The sequence below is a fragment of the Corylus avellana genome, chromosome ca5, assembly GCF_901000735.1.
Source record: "Corylus avellana chromosome ca5, CavTom2PMs-1.0".
NCBI classification, from domain to species: Eukaryota; Viridiplantae; Streptophyta; class Magnoliopsida; order Fagales; family Betulaceae; genus Corylus; species Corylus avellana.
Window position 1 is genome coordinate 19,701,065 of NC_081545.1, and position 17,592 is coordinate 19,718,656.

The 17,592-nt window shown below is 39.0% G+C and overlaps 1 protein-coding gene across 2 annotated transcripts in view; it reads right to left on the bottom strand.

Moving 5' to 3' along the window:
• Positions 1-4,389: 4,389 nt before the first annotated feature.
• The window catches only part of LOC132183319 (5'-3' exoribonuclease 4-like), a 37,592-nt gene continuing 24,389 nt past the window's right edge, over positions 4,390-17,592 (bottom strand). The window contains exons 19-23 of one of the 2 annotated variants that reach the window (XM_059596729.1): positions 8,125-8,229; positions 7,949-8,024; positions 7,523-7,605; positions 5,232-7,015; positions 4,390-5,144 (exon numbers count right to left, since the gene is read on the bottom strand). In XM_059596729.1, the coding sequence (XP_059452712.1) occupies positions 4,969-5,144; positions 5,232-7,015; positions 7,523-7,605; positions 7,949-8,024; positions 8,125-8,229 (2,224 nt within the window). In that variant the 3' untranslated portion in view covers positions 4,390-4,968. Of the gene's footprint in view, positions 7,016-7,522; positions 7,606-7,948; positions 8,025-8,124; positions 8,230-17,592 lie in introns of both variants that reach the window. The other variant, XM_059596728.1, reaches the window with a different exon arrangement.

Genomic DNA, 17,592 nt, shown 5'->3' on the forward strand with positions numbered 1-17,592 from the left:
CGTGTACTTTTTTTATTTTTTGACTGTAATATGTCTATAAAAGCTCACCAATATTGAATATAATCTTGATAAAAAAAAAATGGTGAATATCATAGAAAATTTTGAGGAAGAATTTTATCAATGCTTGACTGTAAATTTTGTTTCTTTCCTTCTTTTTTATTAAGTGTGGATAATTTTACCTATTCTCAAATATATGATGATATATGTAGATCAAAAATATTTTTCTAGGACAATTTGGAAATATATATATATACCATGGAGGAACAAGCTACACCTATTGAAGTGAGGAGAAACAAAACTGCAAAAAAAAAAATGTCATTTCACATTTTTTTGGGACAATTTTGCCCTTCCATTTTAAAGGATCGACTCTTCTCTAATTCATTGAATTAAATGAATTAGAGTGTTAGAATATACGGAAAATATGGAAAATATAATATTTTCCGTTTATTCTAACAAAGAGGATAAAAAATCTCTTAACCGTACATAATTTTTTTAGACACCTTTAAAAGAGTAGGCAATTGGTAAACATTAAATGAATAAATAAATAGGTCAAATCCTCTCAATTTCAAGTTCATAATCTAGATTAGACTTTACAATATCTTACAATATATGTATATAATACAACGTCACGTTAAAAATTTTAAATATCGTGACAACATCACGTAAACTACTAATTAATACTATGTTAGTAAGCATGCGTAGAACTTGATGGCCATATAAAGAAATTAAAGCTGACAAATGGAGAAAATACGTGCATTGTTGAGATCACCATGGAAGAATTATCTCAACATTATGGTGCCTTGTTTCCATGACCAAAACTAAAAATGTCTCATGTGGGTATTTTTCTTTTTTCTTTTTTTTTTGGGATAAATATTCTCACGTGGGTATTGTTAAGCAAAGACGAAAGAATTGCATGTATATAATTGCAGATAATAATAATAATTTTTTTTTTTCCAAGCATGCATTATGAGAATTCCTTGTACATGGAGAATAACCAAAACATGGCAAAGGGAGAGGCCTTGGAATATTAGTGAGTTTGGCCAAACTAATTTAGTATTAATGGGAAAAGTCAAAGTTCTTGCATCTCTCTCTCTCTCTCTCTTATGCGTGCAAGAAAGCAAAAAATTCTGTGGAATTAAACTCTTGGGCATGCATTGGCCATATAATTCAAGAAAACATCATTATTATACAATGACTTCAACCATAATATAAGTTTGTATTCTACCTTTCATCACTTCCTGCTTTCAGCCATGGCCCAATTTGACGTACTGTTGGAGCAAATTTTCTGATTTTGGAAGATGCCGATAAATTGTTGATACAATGACCGCACACTAAATATTCGGCTTAAGAGCACTGCAAGAAAGAAAGAAAGAAAAAAAAAAAAAAAAGATCTAGAGAAACTCATTGGGAGACCAGCAAGGACAACCTTTAATGCTTAAGTCAATGGAAAAAAGGCAAAGATGCAGAGTGTAGGCTAAAAATCAGAATGAGCGTACCTAGAGTAATGAGTATACCCTCTATTTATAAAATTCTCCTGAAAGGGTCGGGGTAGTTGAAATATGATTCAACATCATCACAAGGGAATTTAGAGGAGTTGGTCCAAGTGGGTGTGTGTGGCTCACTGTGGCACAATGGTGGTGTACTTCTTGAAAATGGTTGGATTCGGGTCGGATCCCATCGGCATCAACACATCTGACGGGCCTAGCTAAATTAATCCATTATTGATAAGGGGTGGCCCAAGTCCATAAGGATCACCATCTGTTGGGCTCAAAGGGCCCTAGGTAACCAAGTACTACAAATACATTAATAAGTCTTTTTTTAAGATAATATTGTTCCTACTAGTTCTGATTAATTGAAGCCACAATTTCTTTCTTCTTTTTTTTTTTTTTTTTTTTTTTTTAAATATGATTGTAAAAAATGTGCAAGAACAATATATTAATATAAAGGGATGGCATATCTTTACTAAACAAACTCTTGTAGCTTACCATTGTGGTTGGTTCAATTCTATACACTCCTCTATTTAAAGCCTCCAAGTGCTTTCAATTGCAACCATATTTATCCTTCATCTCAAACTTAATAATGATTTTAAAAGCTACATTACTTATGAAGGATAAAAGTCTCACTTATAACATTACTCGCATTGAATTTGGGATAGATTATAATTGGATTTTAATCCAATAACAATTTTAAAGGCCACATCAGATTTAAGAGATAAAATGATGGTGTATAGCATTACTCAGATTCGCAAACAATGCTTTTCAAGAATAGAGATTTTTAGTATTTTTGTTATCTGAATTGTTAGCAATCCAGACAATAAATATGAGAAAGTTCTTATGAGACTCATTTGCCTGAGCAAGTCTTTGGCAGCCCGCCCACTTATTGGACACGTGGACCTTATAATAGCAGTTCTGTCATATTTGCTGCCTAAATTGCAAGTATATTGCCGAGGATCTGAATCCACCTTTTGATTACTATGTTGAATCTATCCTCCGCTGGCTACTTAGTACAGTTGAACTAATTATTTGATGAATTTTCTTCTTTTTTTCTCTAATTCCTGCTTCAATAATAAGGCCTAATTTAAGAGCCAAGCTTATGTTGGAGCTACCTTTCCATGTAAAACGGCTTATTCTTGAATGTAAATTTCAGAACACGTGGCCGCGTGGAGAAGAAATGGAGATTTCTTAGCAACCAAACAAGCAACCAAACAAGGCATAAAATCAAATGAAGGTAGTTGGATGAATGGTATTGAAATTTCTTAGCAATAATTGAGGATTCTCGATATGGTTCCTCAACTGAACGTTGACTTGAAGAAACAAAACATCAAAATCATGAATAACTTCTTTCACATGCAAGAAACTTGACAAGGTTTTAAGATATTTAGTGTTGTTAGCAAAACATATATAAATATCCACCTCTAAAAAGTAAGACAAACTGTGTGAACACCTTCAGAGTCTTTTTCCTCGAGAAGAATCTCTCCCAAAGGACAACTTTTCCCACTTCTGCAACTTTCCACAAGCATTTGCACCAAACATTTGCGGAAATAACTACCTAAATTCTCTACAACATCATATATCGCTATCAAATTACTATCGTGTATCGTTATCATTGACTTCCTATTGAGAAAAATAATATTACTCTTCACACTCATTTTTCACATTGATTTCGCACACGGCAAACATTGTACACTTTAAAAAAAAAAGGTCTACTTAAGATACGTTAGATCAAACAGTATGATAAATAAGAGTTAAGAGTAGTATTACTTAATTAGAGCACAATTTTCTGCTTGATATCCGTCTTGAGCACAATTAAAACCATATATAATCACATTTCATGTACATACTATAACAGATTTACCTTCTAAAATGGCACTAAATGAGTATTGCCCATTTTTATTTCCAATGTTAAAGGAAGAGATTTGATACGTTACTTGATGATTCTGCTCCACCGGTCCAACAAAACCCAATTCTACTAGGCATCATGTAAACCGGTTCACATTTGCATAAAATAAATCAGTTCAGATAAATAAAAATTGAGTTAATCTTAACCTTTCAGATGATAAGTGGAGCTTAATATGACGTCCATCAAAAATATTCCTGATAATTACTCGTCGAGGTGTTTGGATCTGATTATAAACATTATATAGAACTTATCAATGAAAACCGACTTACTTGACTTACATTGAGAAAGTACCCAAGAACTTATATAAACCGCTGATTGGAACGTCTTTTATAGGACCTACTGCCTACTGCCTACTGCTTGGGCTTTTCTACCTTGGCCTACACTGATAAACTTTCCACTTTTGGATATATGGTCGAGCTAATGCCTCAATGACGTAGCATCATGGTAGGAAAGCAATGCACCACGCATTATTTGAATTAGAGAGGAGTCGGTCCTTTAAAATGGGACGACAAAATTATCTTAAAAAAATATATCAGATGACAATTTTACTCTCCTACTCTAGAGGACCAGCTCCTCTCCGGTTCATTTGAACCGATGAGGATCCAAGACTAAGCTTGTCAACTAGTTGGGTTGGCTTGAATTTTGATCACCCAGCCAAATTGCAGCCACAGCTGGAACTTTATTAAGACGTAGGTTTACTTTTGTTCAAACTTTATAAGAAGCTGCTTCAACCTTTTCACAACAGCCATTGCCAACAATACGATAAATATTCCCTCAATTTATAAAAGTAAACCCCAGAATTGGGCAAGTAGATGTTAACCGGGCCTGGAGTAAGGACATTAGACCCAAAACTTAGGGCAGCAGCCCTGAGCTCAAGTGAAGCTTGGCCCATTTCACACCGTATGCATACAAGATCAAGTTTTTCCAACCAAGTAGAAATTGATATGGATTTTAATTTTATTATTCTTGGCTAGCATTTGAAAAGTAGACTTGTGTGAATAATTATCAACTTAATCACTCCATATTTATAAAAGAGTAATGCTACATACTAAATTGTGACTCTTAAAGCTGTGGGACAAGCGATATATTTGTATCTCATAAATAACAATGTGCAAAATTGTACTCGACACGTACCACACAAATAATAAAACATCTGGCTATTTCCACGCCTCCACACTGACATTCTCTCTCGAAAAACCTGATCTTGTGTCTCTATTTTGCAATCGACTACCTATTTCTTGCACTGTCAAAAAAATAAAATAAATAAAAACCCTAATTTCCCACTCATGAAATGCATTTTCACAGCACCCGTCTTAACTGATACAAACTTATTCAAAATTTGAACCGCAGGCCAATAAATTGGCTCCAGTCTCAATCCACTATGAACACAACTTTTATCACAAATTACTGGCCCTGAATTCAAAGAGCACGTCAAGCCCTCTGCACTTACACGGCTATTCATGACAAAATAAACATGCCCATGTTTCCGTTTCCGTCTCCATTTCCTAGATTTGCATATCAAATCTGGGACTCCACGACCAAATGGTTATCCGAGAGTCCAATCCCTCCTTAGCTATGTTTTTCATCCACGGAACCCGGAACTTTGCTTCCTTCCTGTCTCCTAAGTTTGTCATCAACACAATTTTTATCTGGGACAACATTAGCACCTGCAAATCCATTTTCACCGGTCTCACCAACTTGTTTCTCTGGGACTCCATGATCAACACATTTTACAGCTCCAGTACCTACATCACAAAATGTTGGCATCAAATTGGAAGGCCTTGTCAAACCCTTTGCATCTACATGGTTGTCTGCAACAAGTATAATATTACTCTGTTTCCGTTTTCGTTTCCGTTTGCAAGACTTGCCATAATCTTGGACTTCATTAGCACATGCAAATCCATTTGCCCCAGTTTCACCAACAAGTTTATTTGGGGCTCCATTATCAACACAATTTTTATCAGCTCCAACTCCTGCCTCGCAAACTGTCAGCAGCAAATCTGATGGGAATGCCAAATCCTTTGCACCTTCATGGTTATTCAGTACGTTATTCTGTCTCTGTTTCCGTTTTCGTTTCTGTTTCCTAGATTTTCCATTAACACATTTTTTATCTGGGACTACACTATGACATGCCAATCCGCTTGCTCCAATCTCACCAATATGGTTATTTGGAACTCCATTATCAACAGAATTCTTATCAGCTTCAGTCCCTACCTCACAAACAGTTGGTCCCATAGCCAAATCCTTTGCACCTTCATGGTTATCCGGTACACTATGACATGCCAATCCACTTGCTACAGTCTCACCAATATGGTTATTTGGAACTCCATTATCAACAGAATTCTTATCAGCTTCAGTCCCTACCTCACAACCAGTTGGTTCCATAGCAAAATCCTTTGCACCTTCATGGTTATCCGGTACAACTATAGCATTATTCTGTCTCTGTTTCCGTTTTCGTTTCTGTTTCCTAGATTTTCCATTAACACATTTTTTATCTGGTGCTACACTATGACATGCCAATCCACTTGCTCCAGTCTCACCAATATGGTTATTTGGAACTCCATTATCAACAGAATTCTTATCAGCTTCAGTCCCTACCTCGCAACCAGTTGGTTCCATAGCAAAATCCTTTGCACCTTCATGGTTATCCAGTACAACTATAGCGTTATTCTGTTTCCGTTTTCGTTTATGTTTCCTAGATTTTCCATTAACACATTTTTTATCTGGGGCTACACTATGATATGCCAATCCACTTGCTCCAGTCTCACCAATATGGTTATTTGGCACTCCATTATCAACAGAATTCTTATCAGCTTCAGTCCCCACCTCGCAACCAGTTGGTTCCATAGCAAAATCCTTTACACCTTCATGGTTATCCAGTACAACTATAGCGTTACTCTGTTTCCGTTTTCGTTTCTGTTTTCTAGGTTTTCCATTAACACATTTTTTATCTGGGGCTACACTATTACATGCCAATCCACTTGCTCCAGTCTCACCAATCTGGTTATTTGGAACTCCATTATCAACAGAATTCTCATCAGCTTCAGTCCCTACCTCGCAAACAGTTGGTCCCAAATTCAAAGGGCATTCCAATTTCTCTGTACCAACATTGCTTTCTAATGTGTCTCTGAGTTTACGCCCCTTTCTTCTTCGTTTCCTCGACTTGATATTAATGCAAATTTCATCACCTCCAGCCCCACCCACAGTTACCGTTCCCTCTAAATTTGAAGAACATGCCAATCCATCAACTACAACGTCGGTGGAATGGCCATTACATTCGCTCCATATCCGCTTCTTAGCTTTGCCATCAAAGCAGTTGTTGTCACCTTCAATACTCGCACAAACCATTTCTTCAAGGTTCAAATGGCATGACAACTTATCTTCCCCAACGTGGCTATCTGGGATAACACCATCAATACAGTTTTCATTGTGTCCAGTCCCACCCACATGAACAGTTTCTTCCAAATTCGAATGGGATGTCAGTCCATCTGCACCAATGTGGTCAGCCAGTTCCATAGATCCCCAAGCCTTTTGGCTCTTCAGATTATAACATTTAGACAGAAGTTCATGAGCTAATTTTGCCAGGCGATGACCAGAGATTGACTTATGAGTGGACCTGGAAAAAAAGTTGAACTCAGTTTACCAAAACATACTCAGATCCAAGCACACAGACATGACTTTGAATTAAAAAGAAAGAAAACTTAGCAATTACTATCAACAGTAAGCCATGATGCTGAAACCTTTTCCCATACCAGTGCAAAATATAAAGCGAATTAGGCTGATTTTTAGGAGTACATGAACTGTGGCAAATAAACCACATTTTTTATTTAATATGACTACCATATAGTAGTCCACTGAGCAATTGAATTGACAGTGTGTCAATCCTCTTGACACTTCAACAAGGTCACCATTGGCTAATTTACTAAATTTATTATAACTGCATGTTAATTCCATGCTAGCTGAAATTGACATGCAGGTAGTGCAGGCAGCTAATGCATGAAATTGACAGGTTCAATAAAGCACATTAAGCTCAGGCATGGTTCACAACAAGCCAAATGGAAAAAAGTTAAATGGACTTGCAATTTTATTAAGTGAAAATAAAGAAACTGATTGAAACACTCACGGTTCAGAAAATATACGTCCAAGGACAGCTGACTTCTCATGCCACAAAACAGGCGGAGCTAAAATGTCCTGCTTCCAGACAGACTGAAATGAAAAGTAAAAAAAGAACATTAAACTTGGAAAAAGAGATCCAATTGGACATCTGGAGGATCAACAGTGAACCAAATATAATGGCAATATCATATCTCCTATGTTCGGTTTTTTCTTTCATTTACTGGTCCGATGGGACCTTTTTTTCTCTTTTTGTAGAAAATAAATTAATGAAAAATATTTGTAAAACTATATGCATTACTAATCAGCTATTCATAGCATAAACATCACAATGCTCAGCAGCACAGCTAGGCCTATACTCTATGTGAGGTGCACATGTCTACAGAGAATGAATGCATTAATCTAATGTGTCGAAAATAAGCAAACCATTATGTACCTTGCGAGGCAATTTCACTCGTTTTGATGGACGGGGGATGTGAGAATGGAAGGGTGGACATTTGAAGAAGACAGATCTGCAGAAGACAAAAAACAAAAGGAATAAAAAAATATTTATAGACAAATGGTACCATATCAATTGAATTTTTCACACGTGATGCAGATACATGTACATACAATACTTCATTGTTTAAAATCATCTCCATGTCCTCAATTGGTGAATAGATTTCCGCAGGCTGCACAGGTTCTCCAGAAATGTACATGTATCCATTCATTCCACCACTGAAACGTGAGAGAAAATACCTTCTAATTAGCATTAGAATAATCAATAGAAACATGAGCTGCCATAGTTTGGACCCCCCACCCTCCTCTAAGACATCGGAGAACATATGTTAGTGTAAATATATCAGCAAAATAATCTAAGCATTAAAATTTAGTTTCCATTATTTAAATTGTTAAACAAAGGAACCAATCATACTTTAGTTAGTATTGAGAAGTTCTCCACTGAAGTCATAATGACCTTCTTGAGATCTTTGTACAAGTAGTCAACTTTTAGTGGAGGCTTCTTTTTCTTCTTTTCTTGACTTCGTAAATTGCCTAAATTTTCATTTTCAATTCCTAAGGGTTTCTCTTGTGGTAAAACCCTCTATTTACTTGAGTTTCTTCACTTTTAGTAAAATTATTTACCAATCAAAACAAGAAAATCAAAGGAACTCATCCAGCTTGAATACTTGGGCAAGACTCTTTCCGCAATACATTTTGACGTAGCGGAAAACTAAGGTAACTAATCAAAGAGCGGCGTCTTTGATTCTGCAGGGAGAAGCGTCTTCGTCTTCTACTCAAAAATATAGAAACAAGCCCGCAGGCTAAAAGAAGGATAAAACTCCGCAGAGTATTTGAGAGAGAATTCTCTGATTTGATAATAATTCAATTGATTGAGTTTTACATAATAGACAAGCCTATTTATAGGAGAGAAATACTTAGAGAAAAAGTAAACCTACTTCTAGTAGAGAAAGTAAATCTATTCTTAGTAGAAAAGTAAACATAATCCTAGTAGGGAAAGTAAACATAATTCTAATAGGAAAAGTAAATATACTCCTAGTAAGGAAAGATTAAAAGTAAACTATTTATTCTTGGGGGTGGGGACACACATGTCCTACATCACATTTGCACTGATACTTGAAGGACAGTTGGTAAATTACAGGTCCCTTGGCTTTTTACCTTCTTATGCATATAACCATAGCATCTCAATCACTTCTTCCACATTCCTCAATATGTACCTAGAATCCATATGTACCTCCAAAAGCATTAAAAATGAGTTCATCTCCAATAGATTTTGATACATTCTTCACGTTTTCAAATTGACTACCAATTTTAGTATCCAAAAGGAGGGCCACAATCAAGCATGTCATGGGAATTAATTATACCCAGTATTTGGGTCAATTTTAACCATTTGTATTAAACAAGTTGAAACGGGTTGAAATGGGTCATGTTCGAGTCAACCCAACACAATCTATTAATTAAACATGACTATTAAGCAGGACATATTGTGTCACCCGTTCGTGCTAGAGTTAAGGGATTTAACCCGTTTAATTAAATGGTTGGGTTCATGTTGACCCATAGGTAAGCTTGATTTGGATAAGAATGAAAAAAGAAAGGGATCAAATTAAGCAATAAAGCGGGTTTGGTAAGGAAAAGGAACCTGTTTTCTATCATCAGAAATTATAGAGTGGGAATATGCTTGAAAGATTTTGGACAAGTTCAATAGAAACCCACTTCCAAGCTTGAGCGTGGGCTCAGGCTTTGCTAGAAGCTCAGCCACAAAAAGCAAAAAACAGTGAAGCTAACATGAGCATCTAGCTAGCCCAAGTTCTTGAAAGAAATTAAGATCAAGAAAAATATGAAGAACTATAATGGAAATAAATGAAAATGTTACCAAAAACATTTTTGATGAATAATAATTTATTGAAAGAAAAGGGCAAAGCCCTCGAATACAAAAACTATACCAGAGAGACAAACAATTAAAATTTTTAAATCTAAAAGTCAACAAGATCTAAAATAATAGAAGAGAAAAAAATTAAGAACATAGACTACAGCCCAATCCAAGAAAGATCTCAAAAAAAAGGTTTTAAACGAAGTACGTTGGACTCGCAATCCTCAAAGAACTGTTGATATCTTTCTCTCTAATGCTCCACATTAAGAATGTGTGAATAACTTTCCAGATAATCTATTTGTGATGTCCCCACCCTTGAGTCTTCAAACAATGAAGCAACTCTAGAATGTTATTCAGTATAGCCCACGAAACCCTGAACAAGTTGAGAACCAAGTCCCAAAGATCACTAGTGCATTCACAATGAATCAGGAGGTGATTTATGGTCTCCTCATTCCTTTTGCAAAGGAAACACCAATTTACAATAATGAAATGAAACCTGGCCTTCTAAGATTATCATTCTTAAGGATTCTACCCAAAGTTATCATCCCCATAAAGAATTTTCCACGAAACAGACAAGGCTCTTCAAACTACAAAGATTTATAATAGCTCTTCACATCAAAACCAATGATTGCTAGATGGGTTCAACAGCATTCTATTTGCCTCTCCCGGATGGATATTTAGGGAGTATAACAGATTAAGGAAATAGTCAAGAGATTCCAACTCCCAATCCTGGACTACCCTAGTGAAACTTGGATTCCAATGGGTGTAAGTGCCGGAGGAATCCAAGTAATCCAACACCAAGGCATCTTTGTCTCAAGCATTCCAAAAAAAATATGGGAATAAAGACTTGAAAACAGCTGCTCCGCACCACATATCATGCCGAAAATGAATACATCATCACAAACCTTGAAGGAAACAAGGAGAATATTCTTCCAATGGCAAACCCCTTAAGGCCCTCGAGCTTCCTATGAACACCAACCCCCTCTCTAGACACCATATTTCTTAACAATCACCTATCGCCAAAGAGAACTCTCTCCTCTTGCCTGAATCTCCAAAGTCATTTTCTCAATACAACTTTATTAAACAACATAGATTTTTAACTCCCAACCCTCCTCTCGAAACTTAGGCTCACCGCATGGTCCATCCCAAGAAAGTCTCCTCGAAGATGCTAAAATTTCTTAATTACACTGGCTGGTAAAGGAAAAAGGGACAAGTACATTGGTAAACTGGATAACGTACTCTTTCAACTAGCCAATCTTTTTTCTATTTACTCATCTATCCCATCCAAAATCGCTTGACTTAAAAGTAACACCGAGGGGAAGTCCCAGATATTTCATGGGTAAAGAAGAGATACAACAACTAAGAAAATCCACCAGCTCTTCCTAATGTTAAACCTCTTCAACTAAAACGAGTTCAAATTTTCGAAGATTAACATTCAAGCTCGAAATGGCCTCAAAACGAAGGAGAATGTGACCAAAATTATAGATTTAATCACAATCTGCATCACACTCAATAAGTGTATCGTCTGCAAAAAGGTGGGATATTTCTAGGGGGTGGCATTTTGGATGTCTACTCGGAATCATAGCTTTAGAAAGGATCCTACTGAGAGCCTCCATGACAATCACAAAAAGAGAGATGAGAGCGAGTCCCACTAGCGAAGGCCCGCAGAACTACACCAAAGAAACCATGTGAACGACCATTAATCATGATAGAAAAGGGGTCATGGACATACAAGCAAACATGCAATTCCTCCACTTAGAACCAAAACCAAGACGGCCCAAGAGATATAAGAGGAACTCCAAGTTGACATGGTAGTAGGCTTTTTCTATGTCCAGCTTGGAAATAACCCCATTAATTTCCAAATTCAACCAGTTGTCCAGACAGTCACTAGTTATAAGAGCTGAGTCTAGAATTTGTTCCCCCTTATGAAGGCATTTTGACTTTCTGATATTAGCACTCCCAGCACTTGTTTCATTTTGATAGCAAGGACTTTCACCAAAATTTTATTAAGCCTTCCCACTAGGCTCATAGGTCTAAAATCCTTTACTTCAAACTGCCCAATTCTTTTAGGGACGAGAGCAATAAAAGTGGCATTGAGGCTCTTCTCAAATATATCCAGCTCATGAAAGTTAGTGAAGACACGGAGAAGATCATCCTTCACTATAGCCCAACAAAACCGAAAGAAAGCAATAAAGAAGCCATCAAGACCCGAAGCAATAGAGAAGCAACCCTGAAGAATTTGGGGCGCCAAGGACCTTATTCACTTCTTTTTGTACACTTTATTCACTTGGACAGCAGGATGGCTTGCTCCTTTAGTGATTGATTTTTCTGATTTTCTCTTTATGTTCTCTTCTTCTTTCTCCCCTACTTAGTCGCTCTCTTGTATACTTCCTGTGTACTAGGGTTGCGCCCCTCTGCGCTCTTAATGCATTATTACTTATCAAAAAAAAAAGAAATTATTGTAATACTGAGTGATTGTATCATTGGTCACCCCATGGTCAGGCAGCAATACCATCAATATAAAGACTAGAGATAAAATTATTTCTCTTGTGATAGTTGGCAAGGCGGTGAAAAAATCACATGGTGATCCCCTTCTTTTAACCAGGTCTCCCTAGACTTCAGCCTCCAACTAACTTTTTGCACAGTGGCAACATTCTCCAAATCTGCTTTCTCTTTAGCCATTTTGTCTCTCTTCTTCTACAACAAATCTCTCCTCTTCTTAATAATCTAGACACTGAATCTCCTCCAGTAAGGACTTCTTCCTTTAATCAACATTTCTGAAGGCCTCCACTATCAAGCAATACGGAAAAATGATCTTATAAGAGTCGAGGGAGAAAGCACTGAATCAAGTCTAGGAGCTCCTCCCAATCTGGAGACACTAGAAATCTATCAATCCTAGACAAAGAAGAGGGGTCTTGGTTGTGAGACCATGTGAAGGAACCTCCACAACACAAAAGACCATGTTGGTAAACTTTGTTTTTTGCTTTCAAGACAAATACATTAATAAATAACTCAAAACACAAAACACCTATTATGAATGTCTTCCTCTAATGTTGTGAGAATATTTTGACAAAACATGTGTCTATCTTTTTGTAGAGGTAAAAACTAAGTTATTAATTTTTTTTTTTTTTTAAAAAAAAAAAACACTAAATTGAAAGAAAAAAAAAAGGTAAAAACTAAATGGAGGAGATGGCCACCCCAATTTTTTTTCTATTTTAATTTCTTTTAGTTTTTTACAAAATAAGCAGGTGTACTCTATAGTTTCTGCCGTAGAGGTGGCGTGTGGTAGCGCTACCCATTAGGGCTTGTCCCAGAGGTGTACATGGAACGACGATTCTCAGTTGAAGCTAAAACCTTCAACCTCTCGGCGAAGGAATCAGGTTTTCGTCTGGAAGAAAGAAGGAAGGGATTTGTAGGGGTTATTCTTGTGGGTCACCGCTGTGCTGCCTGGTTGGTGGCCACGGTGGAGGAGGCGGTACAGTCTCCGGTAAGGGATGAATTTGTCAAGTCTTTTCATGAAGATGAAAAGGCGTTGATGGTTGGCCGGGAGGGAAACAAGGCAGGAAGGTTCCTGGAGGTGGCTGCCTACGCTGAAGGCAAACGGCAAGGGATTATCTGGATTCCAGAGGATCGCGATCGGTGGGGATGGTGTCGGTTTGTGGGTGAGTTGCGTCAGATGCTGGCGTTTCAAGCTACTTTTTATGGGTTTACGAATTCAGAGGTCCCCTCTCAAGCAGGAAAGCAGGTTCAGGATGGGAGATCTTTTGTGGAAGTTTTGCGATCGAACTCTTGTGCCACAGCGGAGGTGGTTGGGATGAAGCTTCTCTTGTAGCAACCACTGGATCTGTTCCCGGTGTCGTTTCGCTTTGAGAAGGGGAATGTTGGGGTGGAGCAGCGTTTAGCGGTGGACTGCTATGAGATGGAGAGCTCAACTCCTTCGTTTCAACATTGCTTGCAGAATCCTCTTGTGGCGGCTGCTGCAGAGTTGGGAAGGAAGAAGAGAAAGGGTATTTTCGGCAATCGATGGGTGAAGAAGCATCTAGGGTTCATTCGTTCTGAGTTGGATCGGATTTTAGGTGGGCTGGCTCTGAAGCCCAAAGGTAAGCGTATCAGGGTTGGGCTTATTGGTCCCGCGCGTCCAGTCCCCACGTTAGACATTGGGTTGGGCTCTGGGTTGGATACCGGGTTGGACACCTGGTTGGGTTATGGGTTGATTTCCGAGTTAGATACCGGGTCGGTTTTCACTCCGTTTTATGACTCGAATCTGGATTTGGATCCCATTTCAGAACCCGGGATCAAGTATGGGCTCAGATCACATCTTTGGCCATGTTTTGGACCCCGACCTGCCTCTTGCGTCGAATATGGAGCCTCCGGCTGCCAAGGGGACTGGCAAGGTGCCGTCTTCTTCTTAGTTCTCCCTTCTGCTACACTTTTCCAGTTGCGTCCAGTGATATCGAAAGGAGGCGCCAATCTCCGATGCCAAAGCAGTTTCTAAAATATTATCGGAAAGCTAGGGAAGTAAGAGGCAAAAAGGTGAGAGAATCCTTACTTTTGGAAGCGGTGGAGGCTCTCAGTGACCCTCCGGGGCAGTTCCAATCCTTTGTTGGGTTTATTAATCAGGTTTCGAGAAATTCAAAGATTTAAGCGGTGTCTTCTCTTGGGGCTGTTCCTACTTCGAAGCCTAGCCTTCTACGACGGGGCTTTCTTAATCCAAAATCGAAGCCTAGCACCCCTAAGGTGCCGCATGATCTGCAGAAACCCCAAAATTGCCCGGTAGGAGACAGTCAGTCTGGGGGTATCGTTGTGTGGGATAAGGGTGGCGAGCGATGGGGTGGTGGGGATGGTGGAGAAGGTGTTTTTCCTATCCCTCTGGATATATGCCATCCATCTGATGGATGGATGAGTGGGATTGTTCTCCCGACCCCCTTGATTGGGAGTATGACGAAGAGGACGACCCAGCCTTGGCACTGTTGGACGCCATTGAAGAGGATTTTCATAAGTAAAAGTCGTTTGGGCGAAGTATAAAGGAACTAGGGAGCTACTCAACTTGAAGAGCTCAGTTAACTATGACGATGATTTTACTTACAATCTGCAAGGGAAAGGCAAGATGCAAGGGCGACAACGCTAAGCCTCTATATGGGTCTTGGGTTTCGGGTGGGAGGGCTTGTATCTTAGGGCTTTTGTGTTCTAATGATTTGTGTGGGTTTTGAGGGCTTTTGGGATTCTCTGGGTGTTTGTTCTTGAAGGTTTTTGAATGGGTCTGTTGGGTGTTTGCTTTGAGGGATTTTGGGTGGGTCTATTGGGGTTCTTTTGTGGCTGAGTTTCGGGTTCTTCTCTTTTTTTTTTTTCTTTTTTTTTTTCTTTTCCTAGTTAGGTGTTCCCACTTATATACTTCCAGTGTACGTAGGGGCGCCTTACGCTTTTAATAAAACTTGATTATTACTTATCAAAAGAAAACAATTTTTAAAAATTATGGACCACACCAGAAAACACGTCTCAAAGAACAGACCTTTATGTCAAAAAACACCTCCAAAAGGCATTAACCAGCACACCCTTAATTTCATTAAGTACATAGTGTAAACATACATGTAGGCAGCACGATATACAAATTATGAAGGATTGAAGTTGGCTTCCTCTTTGATTTACAATTGAAACTCTCCTGCTGAATAAAGTATACAACTCAACCCCAACAAGTTCTATTATTTGTATAGAGACCAATTACGTACTTGTACATTATAAAATTCCAGTATAAAAGCCATGCAGTTTTGATAAAGTGTAAAAAAAAATTTATAAAAAAAAAAAAAAAAAAACATTATAATAAGTTACTTCTCTAGGACAAAGAATTCCCATAATTTTTTTTTTTATATAGGTAAGCAAAGAAATACCATTAAAAAGCGTAAGGCGTTCCTAAGCATACAACAAGTATACAAGGAGGACACCAAAACAGAAAAAGCAAAAAAGAACAAAGATAACACTCGCAAAAACCCAACAGATAGAAGAAACACCAAGAGACCCATAATAGAAACCCTAAATCCACAAAAACATCTTGGGCTACATTACAACACTGCAAGAGCTCTCTCGCCTTCACCCCGACTAAAACAAATCCCCCTAGCATCAAAGTTAAGCGAGCACTCTAAATTCTTAAGCTCTCTACTCCCTTTAGGTTTAGAAGCAAAAACTAGAACCTCTTGACGCTGTCCCACATCAACTAAGGTCAAGAAATCTAGAAAACCCTTCTCATCACCCCCGAAGGAGATCTGCATAGTGTGATAGCATGATTTTGCATCTTGGACTGCCTCGGGGTAACCTAAAACTCCCTCCTCAACCTTCTCTCAAACACCAGCCCCATCCTTTCTTATGGAGAGAGTCGGCCTAGGCAGCGACAGCGTGCCCACAAGACCAATGCCAGATGAAGATGAGGGCCCTCCCACAATAGATGAAGATGCCGAACAAGGGGAGTTCGAGGGAGCAAACCCACCCACGCCAGACAAAGATGAGGGAGCCAACCCACCCACTCTAGGGGAGTTCGAGTTAAGGAAGCCTCGCTGGAGAAAACTATTCCGAATATCTCCACTTACCGACATAGAAACCAGATTCACCGGCGTAGACTGGGCAGCGGCCCCACCATCAGCGAAGAAAGACCAAAACCCCACGACGAGACCGGCGGGACCCTGATCATCGCCACCACCTCAGCAATCAAGCTCTCGTCCATCTACCTACTTCTATCATCCATCCATTTACGGGTGTAACTCTACAACAGCTAGGGATCCAGCAGAATCAGAGGCGACACAACCACTGGATCACTCCCAAGAACCAGGACCGACTCTAGCGAGGTAGACTGCGAAGGCCAAAAAAAAAGACCCTCCTCCTGAGTCTTCTTTAGCAAACCGAAACTGGGTTGGGGATCCAGAACCAAAGAACCGAGGCCCACCTCCTTCCTACCAGAAACCAAGCATGGCTTGGGCTTGGGTTTAAAAATAAACTTAGACCTGGGCTTAAGTTGAAAGGCCTAGCCTTTCCGCCTAACCAACTTGCAGGAAGGCCCACAATGAGGATAGCAACCCAACTCCTCTAGCCCAACTAGGAAATTATGCACAGCCCACTCCACATCGAGTCTCATCACCGAAATCCTCTCCTACTTAACCCAAAAAGGCAACATCTTCTTCCCCTTTCTAGAACTTTTGCCAACCCCTACAGCTTCAGCTTCGAAAAGGCAAGGCTCACCATGCTGACACTCTACCCCAAGACCTACTTCACCAATGGCACACTTTAACAATGCCTCGAGCTCCATCAAAAAACTACCCCACAGATCTCCATCGAAAAACTGCTCATTACCCAGCGGTCCATCAAGCACTGCTGTTCAATTTTCTGACGCTAGGTTCCTGGGCTTTGCTCGCAATACCGCCGCATACAATGGTACACTCACAACCACATCAAGCCAGACCTTCAACCCAAGCTTCTTCCCCACCAAAGGAGAATCAACAATCACTGGTGGAACAACCATGGCTTCAAGAAAAGCCACCACCTTACTCAACTCCCCAACAAATCAGCCATCCCTGCCCTTCATGCCTCTTGGGTAATAAAATGAGCCCTTTCTGGCCACCATCTGCATACACAACAAACTCCAAGAAACGACCGGCCCTATTGCCACCTTGACAGACAATCAACACCTGTTGACCCTCTCGGAAAGATTTAACAAAATCTTGTACCCT